The sequence below is a fragment of the Oncorhynchus kisutch genome, linkage group LG18 (genome assembly GCF_002021735.2).
Source record: "Oncorhynchus kisutch isolate 150728-3 linkage group LG18, Okis_V2, whole genome shotgun sequence".
In the NCBI taxonomy this organism is placed as follows: Eukaryota; Metazoa; Chordata; class Actinopteri; order Salmoniformes; family Salmonidae; genus Oncorhynchus; species Oncorhynchus kisutch.
Genome location: NC_034191.2, coordinates 53,696,559 through 53,716,563, shown reverse-complemented (window position 1 = coordinate 53,716,563; position 20,005 = coordinate 53,696,559). Strand labels below are relative to the sequence as shown.

Genomic DNA, 20,005 nt, shown 5'->3' with positions numbered 1-20,005 from the left:
CGCTGTAAAGCATAATTTCTAAATCTGAGACGACAGGTGGATTAACAAAAGGCTAAACTGTGTTTTGCAATAGTGATTTCATGAATATGAATATTATTTAGTAATATTATTTGACTGTTGCGCTTTGCTATTCAGCGGTTGCTGATGACAATTATCCCGCTTATGGGATGGGTAGCGTCAAGAAGTTAAGAACAAATTCTTATTTACAAGGACAGCCTACTCGTTCCTCCCTGTCGGGGAATTGAACCCCGGTCTCCAGCACGACACGGGGATTCTTTAGCTAAATAGCCCAGTACTGTAGCCTACTCCCGACTGTCACTTTGTACAGCGCCATATTTTCAATTCCATCCTAACGGAAACGAAGAGGGTTTTTCTTGGAATAAAAAAACCATAATATTATTCAAATTAATTAAGCTAAATTTCTTAAAATGTACAATTGTGTCCAATTTACTATGTTCTTACTAAAAAAGGTTTTAAATTCTCTAGTACAGCCACTATTGAAGGATATCAAATGCATCTCAAAGATGCCATCTTGTGGTCAAACTAGCATTAATGGTACCAGTTGTTGACACTTAAAATGTGTCAGAATTCTGTGGCACCATGCAAACTGTGCCGCAGAACGTTGCAACTTTCAAAAGGATGAAGCCCTGTAGTAATCAAAAAAGTGTTAAACAAATCAAAATGTATTTTATAGTTGAGATTCTTCAAATAGAAACCCTTTGCCTTGATGACAGCGTTGCACACTCTTGGCATTCGCTCAACCAGCTCCATGAGGTAGTCACCTGGAATGCATTTCAATTAACAGGTCTGCCTTGTTAAAAAGGTTATTTGTGGAATTTCCTTCCTTCTTAATGCGTTTGAGCCAATCAGTTGTGTTGTGACAAGGAAGGGGGGTAGACAGAAGATAGCATTTGGTAAAAGACCAAGTCCATATTACAGCAAGAACAGCTCAAATAAGCAAAGAGAAATGACAGTACATCATTACTTTAAGACATGAAGGTCAGTCAATACGGAAAATGTCAAGTACTTTGAAAGAAACCAAGCGCTCTGATGAAACTGGCTCTCATGAGGACCGCCACAGGAATGGAAGACCCAGAGTTACCTCTGCTGCAGAGGATAAGTTCATTAGAGTTACCAGCCTCAGAAATTGTAGCCCAAATAAATGCTTCACAGAGTTCAAGTAACAGACATCTCAACATCAACTGTTCAGAGGACACTGCGTGAATCAGGCCTTCATGGTCGAATTGTTGCAAAGAAACCACTACTAAAGGACACCAAAGAACATTAGACAGGTGGAAATTTGTCCTTTGGTTTGGAGTCCAAATTGGAGATTTTTGTTTCCAACCGCCATAAGCAGCCAACAAGTACTCAGCATATGTGGGAACTCCTTCAAGACTGTTGGAAAAGCATTCCAGGTGAAGCTGGTTGAGAGAATGCCAAGAGTGTGCAAAGCTGTCATCAAGGCAAAGGGTGGCTATTTGAAGAATCTCCAATATAAAATACATTTTGATTAGTTTAATAACACTGTTTTGGTCACGACATAATTCCATGTGTGTTATTTCATAGTGTTGATGTCTTCACTATTAATCTACAATGTAGAAAATAGTAATAAAAAATTTAAAAAGACTCTTGAATAATTAGGTGTTCTAAAACTTTTGACCGGTAGTGTACATTACATAATGGATTGGAATAAGAATAACCCCTGCATCAGAAGTTGGGGACATTGCTTAGACAAGTAGGGCCTACCTGGAGGGGGAGGGATCATCTTGTCCAAGACGAGACATGATGTTGATCAAGGTGTTGATTCCTGACCAATCAGACAGAGGTTGGTTAGTCAGCATAGACAACAGAAACATCCATCAATCAATATTGATGATGTGTGCGTGTGCACGTTTGTATTCTACCGTAGGTACCCACCCTTCTTCCTCATGTACATGTGGTGGACCTTTCTGTCCCCATACTTGGGCTGGCGGATGCCGCAGTTGGACAGGGAGTTACGGGCGTGGTCCGGGTTCATGCCAAAGTTCAGGTGGTGGCTGGGGTGAGTCATGGCCAACTGTAGAGAGAGGGAGAAGAAGTCAGAATCTGCTGATGGTGACTCTTTTGGGACCGTATGTGTCACCATCTGAATGGATATATTGAGCTACAGTATGTACTAATCGGAATAAGCATCCCAAAAATATGAATCAAATGGAAAGAAGTATAAATAAAACAAATATTTTGGAACAAATAAAGCCAGTTAGCACACTGGAAGATCTACACATATTCCCCACCACTGTGCTTTGTTTGGAGAGCAGGGCGTCTGTCTAATCCGAACATCGTCAACCAAGGAGAAACAGGGAAAAGAGAATATATAATACTCTCAGTAAGACGTGCCGAGCATTTATCAATCTAACATTATCAGAATGTAGCTTCTATCAGCAAAAACACTAACTCATCTCTCCTCTCAAAGGACTGCTCGGGTTTCCAACTTAAAATCAATTTCAAGCTCCAATGAGATACATGTAAAAAGTTAACAGAGGGGGTTTCAATATCATCAGTCCAGACGCCACCAGGGTTGTATCCTTGAACAGAAACAAATCAATTTTTGTTGTAACTAAAAGAAGCAGAACTGCGTTCAACAGTTCAGAACTATTTGACCTTGCACTAGTAGAAGTCTAGCACAACACTGTCCTCTTGTCTGAAAGGTTGACACAAAAATACTTGGAATTCTAAATGATCCCGGTTGGTCAAACCGAGAAATGTCAGACACATCGGCTGTGTCCCGAATGGCACTCTACGAGCCCTGGTCAAAGGAAGTGCACTGTACAGAGAAAATGGTGCCTTTTGGGATGCAACCGTCAAGTGGCAAAGACAGTACACTTAATCCTCCTTCTCAGAGATAACGTTACACTTGAAAACACTCGGAATCTAACGGCTGCCTCAGACCACTTGTTAAACAGCTAAATGCGTCGTTAGATGCTTTTTTGCCCTCCCACGTCACTTTATACACAGAAGATCTCCGCTATAAACTTTGTGGGTTATCCGTCTCTATGTGACCATGACAACTTCAGAACAGAGTTGCCTACAAATACAAAGTTGCACTGTCTTTGCCATTGATACAAACAAGCACTGTATAAAAAGACGCTTCAAATGAAAACCGAGATGATTGCATTAAAATAAACCGTAAGCTTTCAATCATATTGAAATAAATGTCATGTTCAATCATTTGAGTTCTATTTTGCTATTGGTAGGCTACTGTCTGTAATGGTATCAGTATAATTCATGATGTGTAGCCTAACATGTGCGCAATGATGTGCCAAATCTGTGATTTAGTGCATTTTTATTGGGTAGGCATTAGAATAGGCATGCCTTAATATTTGCAGCCGTAGGTGGTAATATCTCCCTAGGAGCTGATCCATCGTCAGTATTGTGAAATAATAAAAATATGTTAAGGAAAGACTTGAATAGAGAAAGCCTATCAGAGAGCAGCGCTCCCTTTCATTTGATCCTATCAGTATAGACTCATGATCCAACAACGCACTTTGCAACCGTTCCCTCTGAGTGGTATTTTGGGAAACGCATGTTATATCTTCGGCCGATGTAGGAATGATGCATCGTTAAAAATATATATTTTAAAACACACTCATAATCCTACATTCCATCGCTATCGCGAAACCGGTTCCTGGAGAGAATGCTAGTCTGTCAAAATTATGACTGCATGAAGTTATGGGGCTTTGGATGTACTGACCATTGCATTGTCTACTGGCTGCTCAACAGCCTTTGGCTAAACTTGAGTAATCGTGATAGATGAACCTGCTAGTCATCTATGAACCTTTGAACATCTTGAAGAACGATCTGGCCTTAATGGCTCTTATAATCTCCAACCGGCACAGGCAGAAGAGGACTGACCACCCCTCAGAGCCTGGATCCTCTCTAGGTTTCTTCCTAGGTTCCTGCCTTTCTGGGGAGTTTTTCCTAGCCCCCGTGCTTCTACATCTGCATTGCTTGCTGTTTGAGGTTTAAGGATGTTTTTTTTTATAAGCACTCTGACATGTGCTGATGGAAAAAGGGCTTTATACATACATTTGATAACTCAGGCGGAAAGTCTATCCCCTTCCTATCCCCTTATATAGTGCACTACTTTTGACCAGGGCCTAAGGGGAATAAGGTCCCATTTGGGATGCAGTTTGAAACTTGACAGACACATTTTGTTGTATGAATACATAAAAAATGTATAACAGCAACATGTTGTCTTGATCAATGCAAAGACACCCTTTCTGCAAGATCAATCATTGTCTCAGAGACAAAATAAATTTAAAAATGAAAGGAATTGGAGCATAAATTAGACTACATTAATTATTTTGGAAATTAGACATACGAAAACATGATCCACTTTGGTGCCTCTTGCACGTGTCACCAGCATGTACACACACACACACACACACACACACACACACACACACACACACACAGACACACAGACACACAGACACACAGACACAGAGAGAGAGAGAGATGACATCTGAGATGGGGCTGTGGTAGAGTTTTACAGTTTAATTATTGAGGCCCTTCGGGCCTACTCTGTTCCTGGGGAGAAGGGGGAGGTGGGTTAGGGAAGAGTGGAGCGGTGGGGGTGGTAGAAGAGAAGAGAATGTAGAGCAGGGGTGACAAAACAGCGGTGTAGATGGTTGTTTAAAGAACAGAAGACGAGGGGGCAGGCAGGAGATCCTCGACGATACTTGCATGTCTCCAACCGTCACTACATCTTTAACCGAAAACGATCTTGTAATCTAGAGCTCCCCTGCAGGACAATAGAGGGAAATACAGGAAATGGACTGGTGGTGTTACTATTGTGTAAGGCCTCTGCCATCAGCCAGGGCTTTCTATTTAAGAATAATGATGACAGGCCATCATTACTACCATACAAAGATAAGGCCACTTCCTATCACACACACACATAATCAGACAGACAGACACACAATACCGCAGGTTAACACATGCATGCAAACGCGCACAATAACACACATCTAAATTAGGGAGGTGTTACAGGGTCCGTGAAAATGCAGAAATCATGACTAGGTCTTTAGGTGTCTTTTAATTTGCCATGTTTGTTACCCCCTACCCCTTTCAGACATACCAAAAAGCAGGTCAAAAGAAAGCAGGCATGGTAAATTAGTGGGATCTTTGTCTTTGAACGAAAGGGTAAGAGGGCTTTGAGTGTATGATCGTGAGGCAACAAGTCAGCCATCCCCCTTTCTTTAAGCACGAATACAACACATTACTTTCTAATGTATCAGTCTCTGTATGACAGCTCTCCAATAGTGCTGGAGGAAGCACTGAGGCTAATGCTGAGAGCTCTGGAAGGCTCCAGCTCTGATGGGACTACACTGGCTGTGTGCGTGTGTTTCTCTCACCTGTAACAGACAGCGCTCCTTGAAGACGTAGCCAATCAGGTCGTCCAGGTGCTTCAGACACTGGTGGTAGCGGATGTGGTGGGTCAACACTGGCAACATCATAGCATGCTGCGGGGGGATGAGAAAGAGAGAGAGGAGAGAGGAGAGAGAGATAAGTGGACGAAGTGAGAAAGAGGTGGAGAGAGACGGTAAGAGGGAAGGGAGAGAGAACATGGCATAATCAAATCAGCCAGTCATTATTAAGTGGCGCTTCGACAGAGAGGGAGATGAAATAATCACGAGTCCAATCAGTGTGCATGTGTTCTTCGCCGTGAGGAGAAATTAAGAGTTGTGGGGGAAATTCAAATGTTGACACGGACAAATCAGGACCTGGTGACACAAACCTGCCTGTGCAGAAACATGGCCAGTGTCAAAGAAAACAAATAAAAGGCAAAGACAGAGAGGAGTGAGCGAGCAAGAAAGAGAGAAGGAGAGAGGTGAGGGAGAGAATGTGCGAGTAAATGAGAGGAAAAGAGTAACCAATATGAGCTATCATTAGTGAGAGTCTCATCAGTCCGTACTAGGAGAACAGTGGGGGAGCGTTGTGTAGCGGTGGAACACCCATTAACCCGGCACCACCGCGTAAGAGCAGGCTGCGCTGCATGTTTTAATTAGTGTTACCAGGGGAGCCCGGGGCTCCTACAGGTCAGTCAAATGAGCTGCGTCGGTCGCTCTCTCTCTTTCCCTCTGCTCCATCTTTCTCTCTCTCTCTCCATCCTCTCCCTCTGTTCCTTTCTCTCTCCCTGTGTGTCTTTATCTCTCTCTCTCTGTGCTAACCACTAACCCACACAGCCCCAGAGCTGATCAGTCAGCCCACCCCTGGCCCTCGACTGCCTACCCACCGCCCACATCTACACCACTCTAAGGCCTTGTTAACCACCCAATTAACAAAGCAAGACCGTGTCTCAGTGTCTCAACCCATCAGACTCGCTCAAATTAGGCTACTGCTCGAGTGGCTGAGATAACATTAGCATGGGTCCACTCCCAGACCAATTTACTCACTGGGTACTCAGTAGGAGACGATGGGGAGGGGTGTAGGAGTGTGTGTGTGTAGGGGTAGGAGTGATAGTGTCTGTGTGGAGGCAGGAGTGTGTGTGTGTGTAGGAGGGATTGTGTGTGTGGGGGCAGGTGTGTGTGTGTGTGTGTGTGTTTACGGGTAGGAGTGATTGTGTCTGTGTGGGGGCAGGTGTGTGTAGGGGTAGGAGTGATTGTGTGGGGGTGTGTGTATGTGTGTAGGGGTAGGAGGGATTGTGTCTGTGTGGGGGCAGGTGTGTGTGAGAATGAGAGGGCTGATGTGCCGTCAGTGTTCGCCTCTAGCTACCGGCCAAGAAACTGCTCGCCATGTGCCTTTGTTTGCTATGCGTGGCTGACGTGATGGTATGATGCTAGAATAACCAAACAGGTGGTCGGGTGTGTATCTATGTGTGAGTGTGCATCCATGTTTGTGCATCTGTGCATAGGTTTGCTGTGTCTCTGAGAGTACAGTGTACACTGTGTGCTTGTGGGGCAGCAAAGCATCTCGCCTGCCTACCTGACAGAGGTCAGAGCGGATGCCAGTCTTCCAGAAGCCCTGGCTGCTGAGCTCCACGGTCACCTCCCGGCGCATGGTGTTCTTCTGGCGGATCTTCTGAAGGGCTTCCTGATAAAACAACACCCGTACATTATTAAGCCTAGTGTGTGTCAGATCGGAGCTTCCTGACAAACACACATACATTATTGATCCACTGGGTCAGTGCTGCTGCTACAGGGGACAGCCAAACATCTTTACAACACACAATGTCTGTTAACCCAGAAGTAAAATATTGCGTAATTTGGTCAGCTGCGTGATTAACTTGAGTTCATACTTGTTACAAATTGAGAGTTCGAGAGCAAAAAAGTCTCCACCCACACAAAAGGAAACTCTCAGCTAAAGCCACCCCCCCCCCACCCCCCCCACCAGGGTGTGCACATGAGCAAAACACTCAAGACAAAGTAGTTTAAGCACCGCCTTCGCTCAATCCTGATACGTCCAAATAACCAGTGATGAAAACCCCAAAACTAATGCTGTTCGTTATCTCATGCATCCCGCTCAGACACAGCAGGTTTTTCGGTCGACTCGCAGAATCTGCCCACGGGAGATTACACCACACACAGTTAAACATTCAGGAACACACACACAGAGAGACAGAAAGAGAGAGAGACAGAAAGAGAGAGAGAGAGAGAGAGAGAGCAAATCTACCAGAGACACACACAAACAGGTATAAAGAACACACATGGTTGTCTAGAAACCCCAAAATCCCTGGTTCTAGGGCTGAAGTGTACAGTGTCAACGCCTGCAGAAGAGCAGACAACACAGAGAGGCGAGGTCTGCACCAGAGACATTCAAGTACCAAAATGTTACTACTTTTCACCACTACTTTTTTCTTACATAGCGCATTACTTTTAACCAGTACAATAGGGAATAGGGTGCCATTTAGGACACAACATTGGGCCAGTATCCACAAAGTGTCTCAGAGTAGAACATTGGCCGTAAGTGCTAATAAAAAAGAGACATTTTACTCTTTGGTCACACACCCAGTCGACAGGTATTTAGGACACAAAAATGCAGTGAGTCAGTAGTAGCTGCACACACATACAATTGCTTTGGAGTTGTTAAAAGAATGTTTTGATATTTCAATATGAGCGATCCAGAAATAATCTAGACCGACATGTATCTCTCGCGCTTTACACAATGATTTCACGAGTCCAATTTCACAATATGCCTAAATACTTAACATGATGTAAGGTAAATAAATAATACAAAACAATGTGTTTATTTATTTGTCTATTAGTTTCATTTAAAATTATCCCTTTGGAGCGCCACATTATTAATAATTTTTTTTTTTTAAGTTGAGCAATTAAAGGAATCTTGGGCTTATGCCAACTTTGATTGTGTTCGACAAAAATTACATACCTTTAAAACCAATAATGTATATAAACTCTGGAATGCTGATGCTATGTACTGACCATTGAGAGGCTTTATTGGCACTCCCCAGTAGGAGCAGTCCGCCATAGGAATGAATGGAATTCTACAGTATTTCAAGAAAAAATGTTTCAAGGACAAAATTACATGTATTAAAGTATTTTTTATTTTATTTTTATCATACATTTGAAACAGTTTCTTCATTTGTATGTTTAGTTCACATAATATAGAGCTCACATCTGGTGACTGGTGATGCCTCATTGCGATGAGTTATTCCCAATCACTTGCAACAATGCCAATGAGTGTCATCACTATCTTTCCTTTGCGGTACCTCAAACTGTCGTGATAACCAGCCGAGAAATATTTATGAGTTGATTTGACTCCTGGCTCAGAGCTTGGACAGTGTCTTATCATTCTAAAACCTACACTGGGAGTTTTTTTGTGTCTTAAAACAGATTTTAACAGGATTCCTAGGACCTTTCCTGAGATTCTTTGTGGATACGGGCCATGGTCTGGGCTGAGAGAGTATGTCTACGAATCAGAAATAGGACTGGGAACATGTGTATCAGCACATCGGTCTTCTCTGGTGGTACCGTTGGGCTAGTAATCGGAAGGTTTTTGGATTGAATCCTCGAGCTGACACGGTAAAAATATGACGTTCTGCCCCGAGCAAGGCAGTTAACCGACTGTTCACCTGTCGCCGAAGACGTGGATGTCGATTAAGGCACCTCTCTGATTCAGAGGGGTTGGGTTAAATGCGGAAGACACATTTCAGTTGGACAACTGACTAGGTATCCCCCTTTCCCATGGGCCATCGTCAAAATGGGGACGGATGGTACAGGTAGCTGCCAAAATAAAGGAAACACCAACATTAAGTGTCTTAATAGGGCATTGGGCCACCACGAGCCAGAACAGCTTCATTACACCTTGGAACAGATTCTAAAATTGTAGTCTGGAAGAGATTCCGTCATTTGGCGTTTTGGTGATGATGCATGAAGACAAACGTGCGCCGTCTCAGGTGATGCTCCAGAATCTCCTATAACTGTTCAATTGGGTTGAGATCTGGGGACAGACGCACCCTTTAAACCCCCTTTGAGACCCCTCTTTCAAAGTCGCTGTGATCTTGCCAAGGCAGCAAAATAATGGGCAACAGGCCATTTTTATACCTTAATGGCTTAATTAACTCAGGAACCACACCTGCGTAGAAGCACATAATTTTAATATACTTTTGTATCCCTCATCTACTCAAGTGTTCCCTTTATTTTTGCAGTTACTTGGATCTCTGTCACAGTGCCGAAGTTACCCATGATACAGTCAAATGGAAATGGCAGGATTTTCTGTCGACGGCAAGGAAAGAACAACAAAAACATTAAGAAATACCATCCCACTTTGACCTGCGCATCAAAGGGAACACGGTCAAACACACTGCCATCCATCAGTGGACAACGGGATAGAGTATCTGTCAGTGAATGAGTATTTGAAATTATTTAATTATTCAAAGTTGGTTTTACGTCAATGGAATCATTTACGCGAATCGCGTCTGCTTGTTTTAGCAGAAGGGTGGAGGAGGGGCAAGAGAGGAGCCGGCGTGTGTGCGGCACAGAGGGAGAGCGAGAAAGTAGCCAAAACGACTAACTAGTTAGACAAAGTTGTTACTGCCATAAGTTATCTATCGTACCATCTGGAAATGCCCGTCTTAACGGCATTCAAATCGTAGCTAGCTTGCCAAAGTAGCAAGGCTAAGACCCTTTTGCTGAGCTTCCTGCCCTTGTCTACATCTACATTCATATGAAACTGTCACGACTTCTACCGAAGTCGTTGCCTCTCCTTGTTCGGGCGGTGCTCTGCGTTCGACGTCACCGGTCTTCTAGCCATCATTGATCCATTTTTCATTTTCCATTGGTTTTGTCTTGTCTTCCCACACACCTGTTTTCAATCCCATTCGTTACCTGTTGTGTATTTAACCCTCTGTTTCCAATCATGTCTTTGTCAGAGATTGTTTATTGTCAGTGTAGTGTTTTTTGTATAGGTGCGCGACAGGTCTTCGTACCCATATTTGTTTATATTCCTTTTTCTATTTAGTGTTATGGAGCATGTTACTTGGACATTTATTAAAAGACTCAATTTTACACTCCGTTTGACTCTCCTGCGCCTGACTTCCCTGCCACCTATACACATCTCTCTGACAGAAACAAAAGTCTCTGATCCTTGTAGCACCTTCTCCTTTAGCCAACTTAATTCTATCATTTTAATTACATTTTGCATTGATTAGAAATATCCCAATTCACTTAAGACTCGAGCTAGTTAGACTAACGTGTTGCTGCCATAGGTTATCTAACTAGGGTGAGTGTAGCAAGAGAATTGTGAGTCATATTTATCATAGGTACCTACGTTTTGAAGGTACCTATTATTTTTTCCTCAAATCAATGTTTCACAAATTATTATTTGGATTCACACAATTCGATTCACTCCGATTGAAAAGAATCCCTACGAATACAACGACGAAGTGAATATTTTGTGTCGTCAAAAATAATTTTTTAAATTAATTAAATTAATCATTCAAACAAGTTAATAATCAACTGTGTATGGCATTTGTATGGCATTGTGGGTAAAATATAGGTTTTGAATTGGATACCTAGTTAACCCTTAAGAGTCCACTGACGCACCGGTGTGTCAACCTAAGTAACATAATTTTAAAAATCCCCATCAAAATCTGTCAGTTTGAACTAGAGAAATCAGGTTTCGTCTCAATCCACCGCATCCACCCATGGCGGCCTCCCGCACCTGCGGTGGAAAGTGGCCGAGCTACAGTGGTGTGTCAGACCATGAGACATCCCCAAAATCGGTCTTCTCACAAGAACGTCTGCAGTATACAAACTGCTAGGCCTACAATTGATTATAACCACTCCATGGAAAGGGGAGACTCTCAGGAACATGTTGGTGTTCGCTGTGTCAAAAACTAAAATATTTACTGAGCTTTCTTACATCTCCAAGATATAGGACAGACACTTTCTAACCTTTTTTCTTATGACTGTCTTTTTTGCCATTTATGAATGTGTTATTCATTGGGTTTCTATGTAGTAGTAAAGGCCAAATTCTATATTTTAATAAATAACCTAAAGGGGTGCTTCGTACCCCCCTGGATTCCAATACTATTTAGGATATTTTAATTACATTATAAGGACATGGAAGTAAGTATTTAGATATTTTTTATTTGAAAAGACATGTACTTAAATACACTTGTAAAGTATTTTTTATTTTTTTTTACCTTTATTTAGCCCCATGAATTTCTAATTTTATTTAACCTTTAAATTCTTATTTACAATGACGGCCTAGGAACTGCCTTGTTCAGGGGCAGAACAACATTTTTACCTTGTCAGCTCGGGGATTCGATCCAGCAACCTTTCGGTTACTGGCCCAACGCTCTAACCACTAGGCTACCTGCTGTCCCATAGCTGCCTGTCATTTTAAATTAGAATTTGAAAACACTTTCAAATACTAGGCTATTTATAGGAAACGATTTGAAAATACTTTCAAATTCCAATAGAAGATGTTGATTTGGGCCACATTACTTACAAATAGACAGAAAATAGGTATTAAAATAACAATAATAGTGTGTGGGTGTGTGCGCATGCGCGTGTTGACAGGCAGCTACGTTTAAAGCATATCAAAGCGGCCAGGCCAGGGGCCCTGGATCCTCCAACTGGGGTGCAACACGTCTGTCTCTAGGGGCAGACAGAGGCACCCTCAGGGATTCTCTCTGGGGCAAGAGGCCCCAACACAGCAGAACTGACCCTGCAGTGCATCCCAAAGTCACCTATTTCTTATATAGTGCACTACTTTTGAACAGGGCTCCTAGGGCACCCTATTCCCTGTGTAGTGCAATGCATATGGCTATGGTCAAAAGTAGTGCACTTCATAGGGAATAGGGTGCAATTGGGGTCTCTGGTCAAGAGAAGTACACCATGTAGGAAATAGGGCGTCCTTTGGGATGCATATATTACAGTGAGAAAGGGCCATACAGGCAGTCACCCATCTAGAGCACCAACCAACTTCTCTTCTCTGTTGAGATGAAAAGCTTCTTTCCCCAATTTAAGGGCTCTGGTTTGGTCGCAGCGTTCATTTTACACTATTCAGCACAAAAAAAACAGATGAACGTGTACCAGAACTGTGGATGAACAAGTGATACACGAACACTCACACCGCTAATGAAGTTCCCAGGGGGTTGGGGGTAATAGAAGTGTTGCTGTATTGTCATGGGTGGGTGAAGACTCGCTGAAATAGCGGACCCTTGGAGATGGGATGGCCTGGTGTGTGTGTGTGTGGTGAACTAATTGCTCTATAGGTTGACAGTGGGAATATCAGTAACTGTAAGCGACGCTGCCGGAGCCCCTAGCCAGTGCTACCTTGAAAATAGGATAATTGACTGTGCGCTTAAGACACAGACACACAATCTGAGCTGGAGCTTCACCAGCCTCGACAGCTACTACTTTAGAAAATAACACATAGCTCAACAAAGGCAATAGGAGCAAAATACATATACTGTAGATGAAATGAAGCTATAGACAGTGGTTACAGCCTTAATGGCAACCTATTCCCTCCACAGAGCACTAGATTAGAGGTCGACTGATTATGATTTTTCAACGCCGATACCGATTATTGGCGGACCAAAAAAAGCAGATACCGATTAATCGGCCGATTAAAAAAATATATGTTTTATTTGTAATAATGACAATTACAAGAATACTGAATGAACACTTATTTTAACTTAATATAATGCATCAAATAAATAATGAAACATGTTCAATTTGTTTTAAATAATGCAAAAACAAAGTGTTGGAGAAGAAAGTAAAAGTGCAATATGTGCCATGTAAAAAAAAAAGCTAACATTTATGTTCCTTGCTCAGAACATATGAAAGCTGGTGGTTCCTTTTAACACGAGTCTTCAATATTCCCAGGTAAGAAGTTTTAGGTTGAGGTTATTATATGAATTATAGGACTATTTCTCTCTATACCATTTGTATTTCATATACCTTTGACTATTGGATGTTCTTATAGGCACTTTAGTATTGCCAGTGTAACAGTATAGCTTCCATCCCTCTCCTCGCCTCTTCCTGGCTCAAACCAGGAACACATCGACAACAGCCACCCTTGAAGCAGCGTTACCCATTGCTCCACAAAATCTGCGGCCCTTGCAGAGCAAGGGGAACAACCACTCCAAGTCTCAGAGCGAGTGACGTTTGAAACGCTATTAGAGCGCACCCCGCTAACTAGCTAGCCGTTTCACATCGGTTACACCAGCCTAATCTCGGGAGTTGATAGGCTTGAAGTCATAAACAGCGCAATGCTTGAAGCATTGCGAAGAGCTGCTGGCAAATACACGAAAGTACTGTTTGAATGAATGGTTATGAGCCTGCTGCTGCCTACTCCCGCTCAGGCAGACTGCTCTATCAAATATCAAATCATAGACTTAATTATAACATAATAACACACAGAAATATGATGCATTGGGTCATTAATATGGTCAAATCCGGACACTATCATATAGAAAATAAAATGTTTATTCTTTCAGTGAAATATGGAACCGTTCCGTATTTTATCTAATGGGTTGCATCCATAACTCTAAATATTCCTGTTACATTGCACAACCTTCAATGTTGTGTCATAATTTCGTAAAATTCTGGCAAATTAGTTCGCAACGAGCCATGCAGCCCAAACTGTTGCATATACCCTGACTCTGCGTGAAATGAACGCAAGAGAAGTGACACAATTCTCCTAGTTTAATATTGCCTGCTAACATGAATTTATTTTAACTAAATATGCAGGTTTAAAAATATATACTACTGTGTATTGATTTTAAGAACGGCATTGATGTTTATGGTTAGGTACATTCGTGCAACGATTATGCTTTTTTCGCAAATGCGCTTTTGTTAAATCATCCCTCGTTTGGCAAAGTTGGCTGTCTTTGTTAGGAAGAAACGGTCACACAGTTCGCAACGAGCCAGGTGGCCCAAACTGTTGATAATCAGCAGTTTGGGCCGCCTGGCTCAAATTATGATTATGATAGGCACCGCATCGATTATATTCAACGCAGGACAAGCTAGATAAACTAGTAATATCATCAACCATGTGTAATTAACTAGTGATTATGTTAATATTGATTTATTTTATAAGATATGTTTAATGCTAGCTAGCACCTTACCTTGGCTCCTTGCTGCACTCACATAACAGCCTGCCATGCAGTCTCTTTGTGGAGTGCAATGTAATCGGCCATGATCGGTGTCCAAAAATGCAGATTACCGATTGTTATGAAAACTTGAAATCGGCCCTAATTAATCGGCCATTCCGATTAAATCGGTCGACCTCTACACTAGATATCACCAGGGCCCATATGGCTCTGGTCAAAAGTCATGCACTATTTAGGGAATAGGTTTGCCATTTGGGACCCATGCAGTGAATGGGGCATCAAGAGATCAGGATCTCAGCACTGCAGCACACGGCTACAATCTGGTGTTAGATGGTTCTAGTAATTACACTAGCACACGTTTCAGCCTCACGCTTCTGTGAAATTACAATTGCATGAAGCTGGCATGAGTCATACATATAATGAGGCCAGGGAGATGTACTGTAGTGTGTGGTACCCACCTCCCTCTGTGTTAGCTTCTGCTTGTCTATCTGCTTGACCTTGGGGCTGTTAGCCAGCAGGTGGCGTAGTTTCACATAGCTCTTCCACAGCTTCTGGTACCTGGGGGGGCAGAAGTCAAGCTGAGGCTCAGAACAACACATCAATATTTCAACAGCACCGACCATTACTAAACATAATTTAACAGTAGCCTCCAGACATTACTCCATTAGTCTGCTCTGTGTGTGTGTGTGCTGTGGACTGGGATGGCTCTTCTGTAAGTCTCCTGTCTCAGACCAGAGAGGCCGGTGAGGCCACTTTCACCCACCCAGGCATTACAGATAAAAACAGTTTATAAGCGCTGGTTGGTTGTTGTAAGACACTCACTGTGGCAAGAGAAGGGAAGTCTCTCCACATGCCACAATAACAATCTATTATATTAGGTTTTGGTCTTAGTTTGCTTTTGAAAAGGACACCGTTGTGGGATAGGTGATAATGATGGACCATTGAAAAACCTCCTCAGATGGACTGACTCTAGTAACGAGACGAACTGTGAGACTCTGCCCATCTCTGACCGCTTCTCTCCATTAAGGCTCTTTCCTCATTTATAGCCGAAATGATTCAATTATATGAGTAGCGAGAGAGAGAGCGAGAGAGCGAGAGAGAGAGAGAGAGAAACATGCAGTAGAGAGGACTGGAGATGAGGGGAATTATAATTAGGGAGTTTTAATACGGCGACTTCATTAGTGAACGGTGTAGAGGGAGACTGAGGCAGAATCGGCTTTCCCGCCGTGATTACCGGCTCACCACTGGCCTAACGGCGTGTGTTTGTACGGTCGGCAGCCGGGGGCAGCGGCAGAGAAGAGGAGGGCAGGGTGAAGCTGCAGCCTGGGAGGCCTCCCTCCCCAACCCGCTCACATGACCTTTCAGAAGATCCACTCTGTGCTCTCAGGGTGCCACAGGCTGGTGTGTGTGTCTGCCACAAACTCTTTCATTAACATATGCTGCATGCCTGCCGTCGCTCTCTCGTTTACACTCGTTCCCCACCTTCTGCTTCTAACTCCTCTTTCGCTCTCTTTTTCTTTCACTCCGTCTATCAGTCCCTCCATAGAGATACTGTGGTTAGAACGACCCAAAACATTATTTTCTAAGGCAAGGAAACAGGAAGGGACAGCTTAAGATATGCAGCCGTGTCCTCTCTTTTCCTCTCTCCCCCACTCACTCTCCTCTCTGTGGCATTGCCATCAATGCAATTAAAGCCAACTGTCGTTAATGATGTCCCCATCCGCCCATAAATTTGTCGTCTGCGGCTTCGAGGTTTGAGGGGAGTGTGCGCGCGTGTGTGACCACAGCAAGAGAGCACAGAGACAGACTGAAGGTCGGACATCCCTAACATTATGAAAAGGTGACTAACATCACTCAAATGACACAGACCTGAGCAGATACACAATACTGGCAGGGATTCATAATGAAAAGATCTCTCCTGTTTACCTATAAAGCCTTCTATCCCTCATCATCGGCATCTATTCCCTTCATAGTGACTACTTTTGACCAGGGCTCAAGTCAAAAGTAGTGCACTATAAAATGAATAGGGTGCCATTCGGGATGGGCCCCTAATCTTCTTAAAGTATCTGACAGGAACCCTGTCACAGGACACAGATAAGAGACACAGACAAAAAAGAGAAACTAGTCGAAGAGTTTCACTTGTGATTGGCGCTTTGTTTTGGTAGTTATTGTTGCTTTCTCTACACTTCGGAGACGATAGCAGAGGATAATTTAATATACAGTAAGCTTTTGGTAATTATGCACAGGCACAGTACAGTATTCCCTCTACTCCTCTCTGTGTGTGTGTGTGTGTGTGTCATTACTATTCACGAGACAAACCGTGCCGTTCCCACGGCGACAGCGCCCGGTGGAACCTTAGGACCCCGTGACAACGCATTTGAAAATGTCACGCCAATCTTTCTTTCCCACTCGCTCTCCAACATTCCCCCTCTCAACACAGAAGAGTGCCACCATCAACCGTCCTGTGAGAGATGCTTTGAATAAGCAGTGTGGGGAACGGGGGAGAAGGGAGGGAAAGGAGTGTGTCTTGAGGGAGGGGGAGTATACAGTAGTGTTTGTGGGCGGGGAGGATCAGAGGCAGGGGGGAGTGTAGTATAGGTCCTGGGTGGTTGGCGAGTTACGGGGGGGGGGGGGGGGCTCTGGCGTAGCGGAGCTGGGCAATAGGTGGTGGGAAAAGATCCTGGACGGTGAGGGGGTGGGGTTGGGGTTTGCGGGTTACAGGGAGGATCTTACTGGGGGTCTCCAGCGTAGCTGAGCTGGGCAGGCCGGATCCCGAAGTGGACGATGATGGGGAAGGTGATGACCTCTGGATTGAACTGCTCTCTGTCCAGCTGGTCAATACGCACAGAGCTAGGCTTCTGAAACAACAACACAAAGACTATGAGACCAGGGAACATATAGTGTCTCATAAAGTGTCTCAGAGTAATGATCTAGGATCTGTCCATACAAATCGTATTTAGCTAAACTGATCCTACACCAGCACTCCTACTCGGAGACGCTTGACACACAGACTCAGATCCTATCAGACTTTGGTAAGTACATTGTTGTGTTATGTTACAAAAAGAGCATGTGAATTCATGGAAATGTGCACTCAAAAGTGCAAACCGTGCCAATCTAGCACTCTATCAATCACAGGCACACACCCTATGGATCCTGTTGCACTTTATGGAATAGGGTGCCATTTTGAATACAGTCCATGAAAGTGCTCTTATCCTCTCTCACCATGCCAGGGTTGGTGACGATCATGCCCTTGCACTCCTCTGCGTACTTCTGCCACTTCAGTTCCTCCCACTGCAGCATGTCAGCTATCTCCTCCTCAGGGACCAGAGGCTTGGAGCTCCGCAGGAGGTAGAGGAGAACCTGGTGCATGGAGAGCACCTCCTTACCACCGTCTGACAGAGAGGGACAAACACAGATCATGAGATACACAAATAAACACACATTCAGAAACACATACACACAAAGAAACAAGACCGACAGACAGAAACACAGAGAACATACAAGATACACACACACACGGTCAAATACGCAATCAGGTCTAGACACTCATGCAAAACTGATTGATCTCCATTTACAAAATGTTCACATGGACAGATACACTGAAAATCCATAGATCTGAATCTCAACGCATTAAGAGGACAACTCATGTGTACACACACTCATGCACACAAAGTACAAACAACAGCATGCAGTACCAACATTCTCCAGCAGAGAGAGAGAGAGTTTTCTGAAGAAGGGACAGTCTCACCAGGTAAGAAGCGGACAAAGCGAGGCATGAAGTGGAACTTCTGACATCCAGGAGATTGGTTGTCCCACTCTGGACCTGCGTGGGGAAACAACAAAGATATTGAAAATAAGATGAACCGTTTATACATTTAGTCTAGAAATCTAATTTTATTTGGTCGTATACACATTTTGCAGATGTTATCGCAGGTGCATCGAAATTATTATGTTTCAAGCTCCAACAGTACAGTACACCTAACAATACACACAAATCCCCAAAATTGAAATGAAGAAATATATACAAAACAAGCAGTGTCAGAGTCCGGAATATACACTACCGGTCAAAAGTTTTAGAACAAGGTTTTTTCTTTATTTTTACTATTTTCAACATTGTAGAATTATAGTAGAGACATTAAAACTATGAAAGAACACATATGGAATCATGTAGTAACCCAAAAAGTGCTAAACAACTCTAAATATATTTTAGATTCTTCAAAGTAGCCACCCTTTGCCTCGAAGACAGCTTTGCACACTCCTGACATTCTCTCAACCAGCTTCACCTGGAATGCTTTTCCAACCGTCTTAAAGGACTTCCCACATATGCTGAGCACTTGTTGGCTGCTTTTCCTCCACTCTGCAGTCTGACTTATCACAAACCATCTCAATTGGGTTGAGGACGGGGGATTGTGGAGGCCAGGTCATCTGATGCAGCACTCCATCACTCTCCTTCTTGGTCAAATAGCCCTCACACAGCCTGGAGGTGTGTTGGGTCATTGCCGGGGGTGGTAACTCTAATAAACTTATCCTCTGCAGCAGAAGTAACTCTGGGTCTTCCTTTCCAGTGGCGGTCCTCATAGGAGCCAGTTTCATCATATCGCTTGATGGTTTTTGCGACTGAAATGTTCCTTATTGACTGACCTTCATGTCTTAAAGTAATGATGCACTGTAGTTTCTCTTTCCTTATTTGAGCTGTCCTTGCCATAATATGAACTTGGTCTTTTAACAAATAGTGCTACCTTCTGTTTAACCCCCTTACCTTGTCAAAACACAACTGATTGGCTCAAATGCATTGAGGAAATTAATTTCACAAAATAACTTTTAACAAGGCACCCCTGTTAATTGAAATGCATTCCAGTAGACTACCTCATGAAGCTGGTTTATTTATCCATTATTTTACCAGGTAAGTTGACTGAGAACACTTTCTCATTTGCAATAGTTACAGGGGAGAGGAGGGGGATGAATGAGCCAATTGTAAACTGTAAACTGGGGATTATTAGGTGACCGTGATGGTTTGAGGGCCAGATTGTGAATTTTGCCAGGATACAGGGGTTAACTTACGATAAGTGCCATGGGATCTTTAATGACCTCAGAGAGTCAGGACATCCAAAAGACAGCACCCTACACAGGGCAGTGTCAATCACTGCCCTGGGGTATTATGATATTTGTTTTAGACCAGAGGAAAGAGTGCCTCCTACTGGCCCTCCAACACCACTTCCAGCAGCATCTGGTCTCCCATCCAGGAACTGACCAGGACCAACCCTGCTTAGCTTCAGAAGCAAGCCAGCAGTGGTATGCAGGGTGGTATGCTGCTGGTTGAGAAAATGCCAAGAGTCATCAAGGCAAACGGTGGCTTTTCAAAGAAACTCAAATATTTGTTTAACACTTTTTGGTTACTACATGATTCCATGTGCTATTTCATAGTTTTGATGTCTTCAATAT

General features: G+C 43.3%; 1 protein-coding gene across 5 annotated transcripts in view; it reads right to left on the bottom strand.

Moving 5' to 3' along the window:
• The window catches only part of drosha (drosha ribonuclease III), a 148,130-nt gene that overhangs the window by 114,072 nt on the left and 14,053 nt on the right, over positions 1-20,005 (bottom strand). For all 5 annotated transcript variants that reach the window (XM_031796306.1, XM_031796304.1, XM_020507411.2 and 2 more), the window contains exons 12-19: positions 18,312-18,386; positions 17,786-17,955; positions 17,297-17,421; positions 15,022-15,121; positions 6,967-7,074; positions 5,397-5,504; positions 1,918-2,056; positions 1,747-1,807 (exon numbers count right to left, since the gene is read on the bottom strand). In XM_031796306.1, the coding sequence (XP_031652166.1) occupies positions 1,747-1,807; positions 1,918-2,056; positions 5,397-5,504; positions 6,967-7,074; positions 15,022-15,121; positions 17,297-17,421; positions 17,786-17,955; positions 18,312-18,386 (886 nt within the window). The remainder of the gene's footprint in view (positions 1-1,746; positions 1,808-1,917; positions 2,057-5,396; positions 5,505-6,966; positions 7,075-15,021; positions 15,122-17,296; positions 17,422-17,785; positions 17,956-18,311; positions 18,387-20,005) is intronic.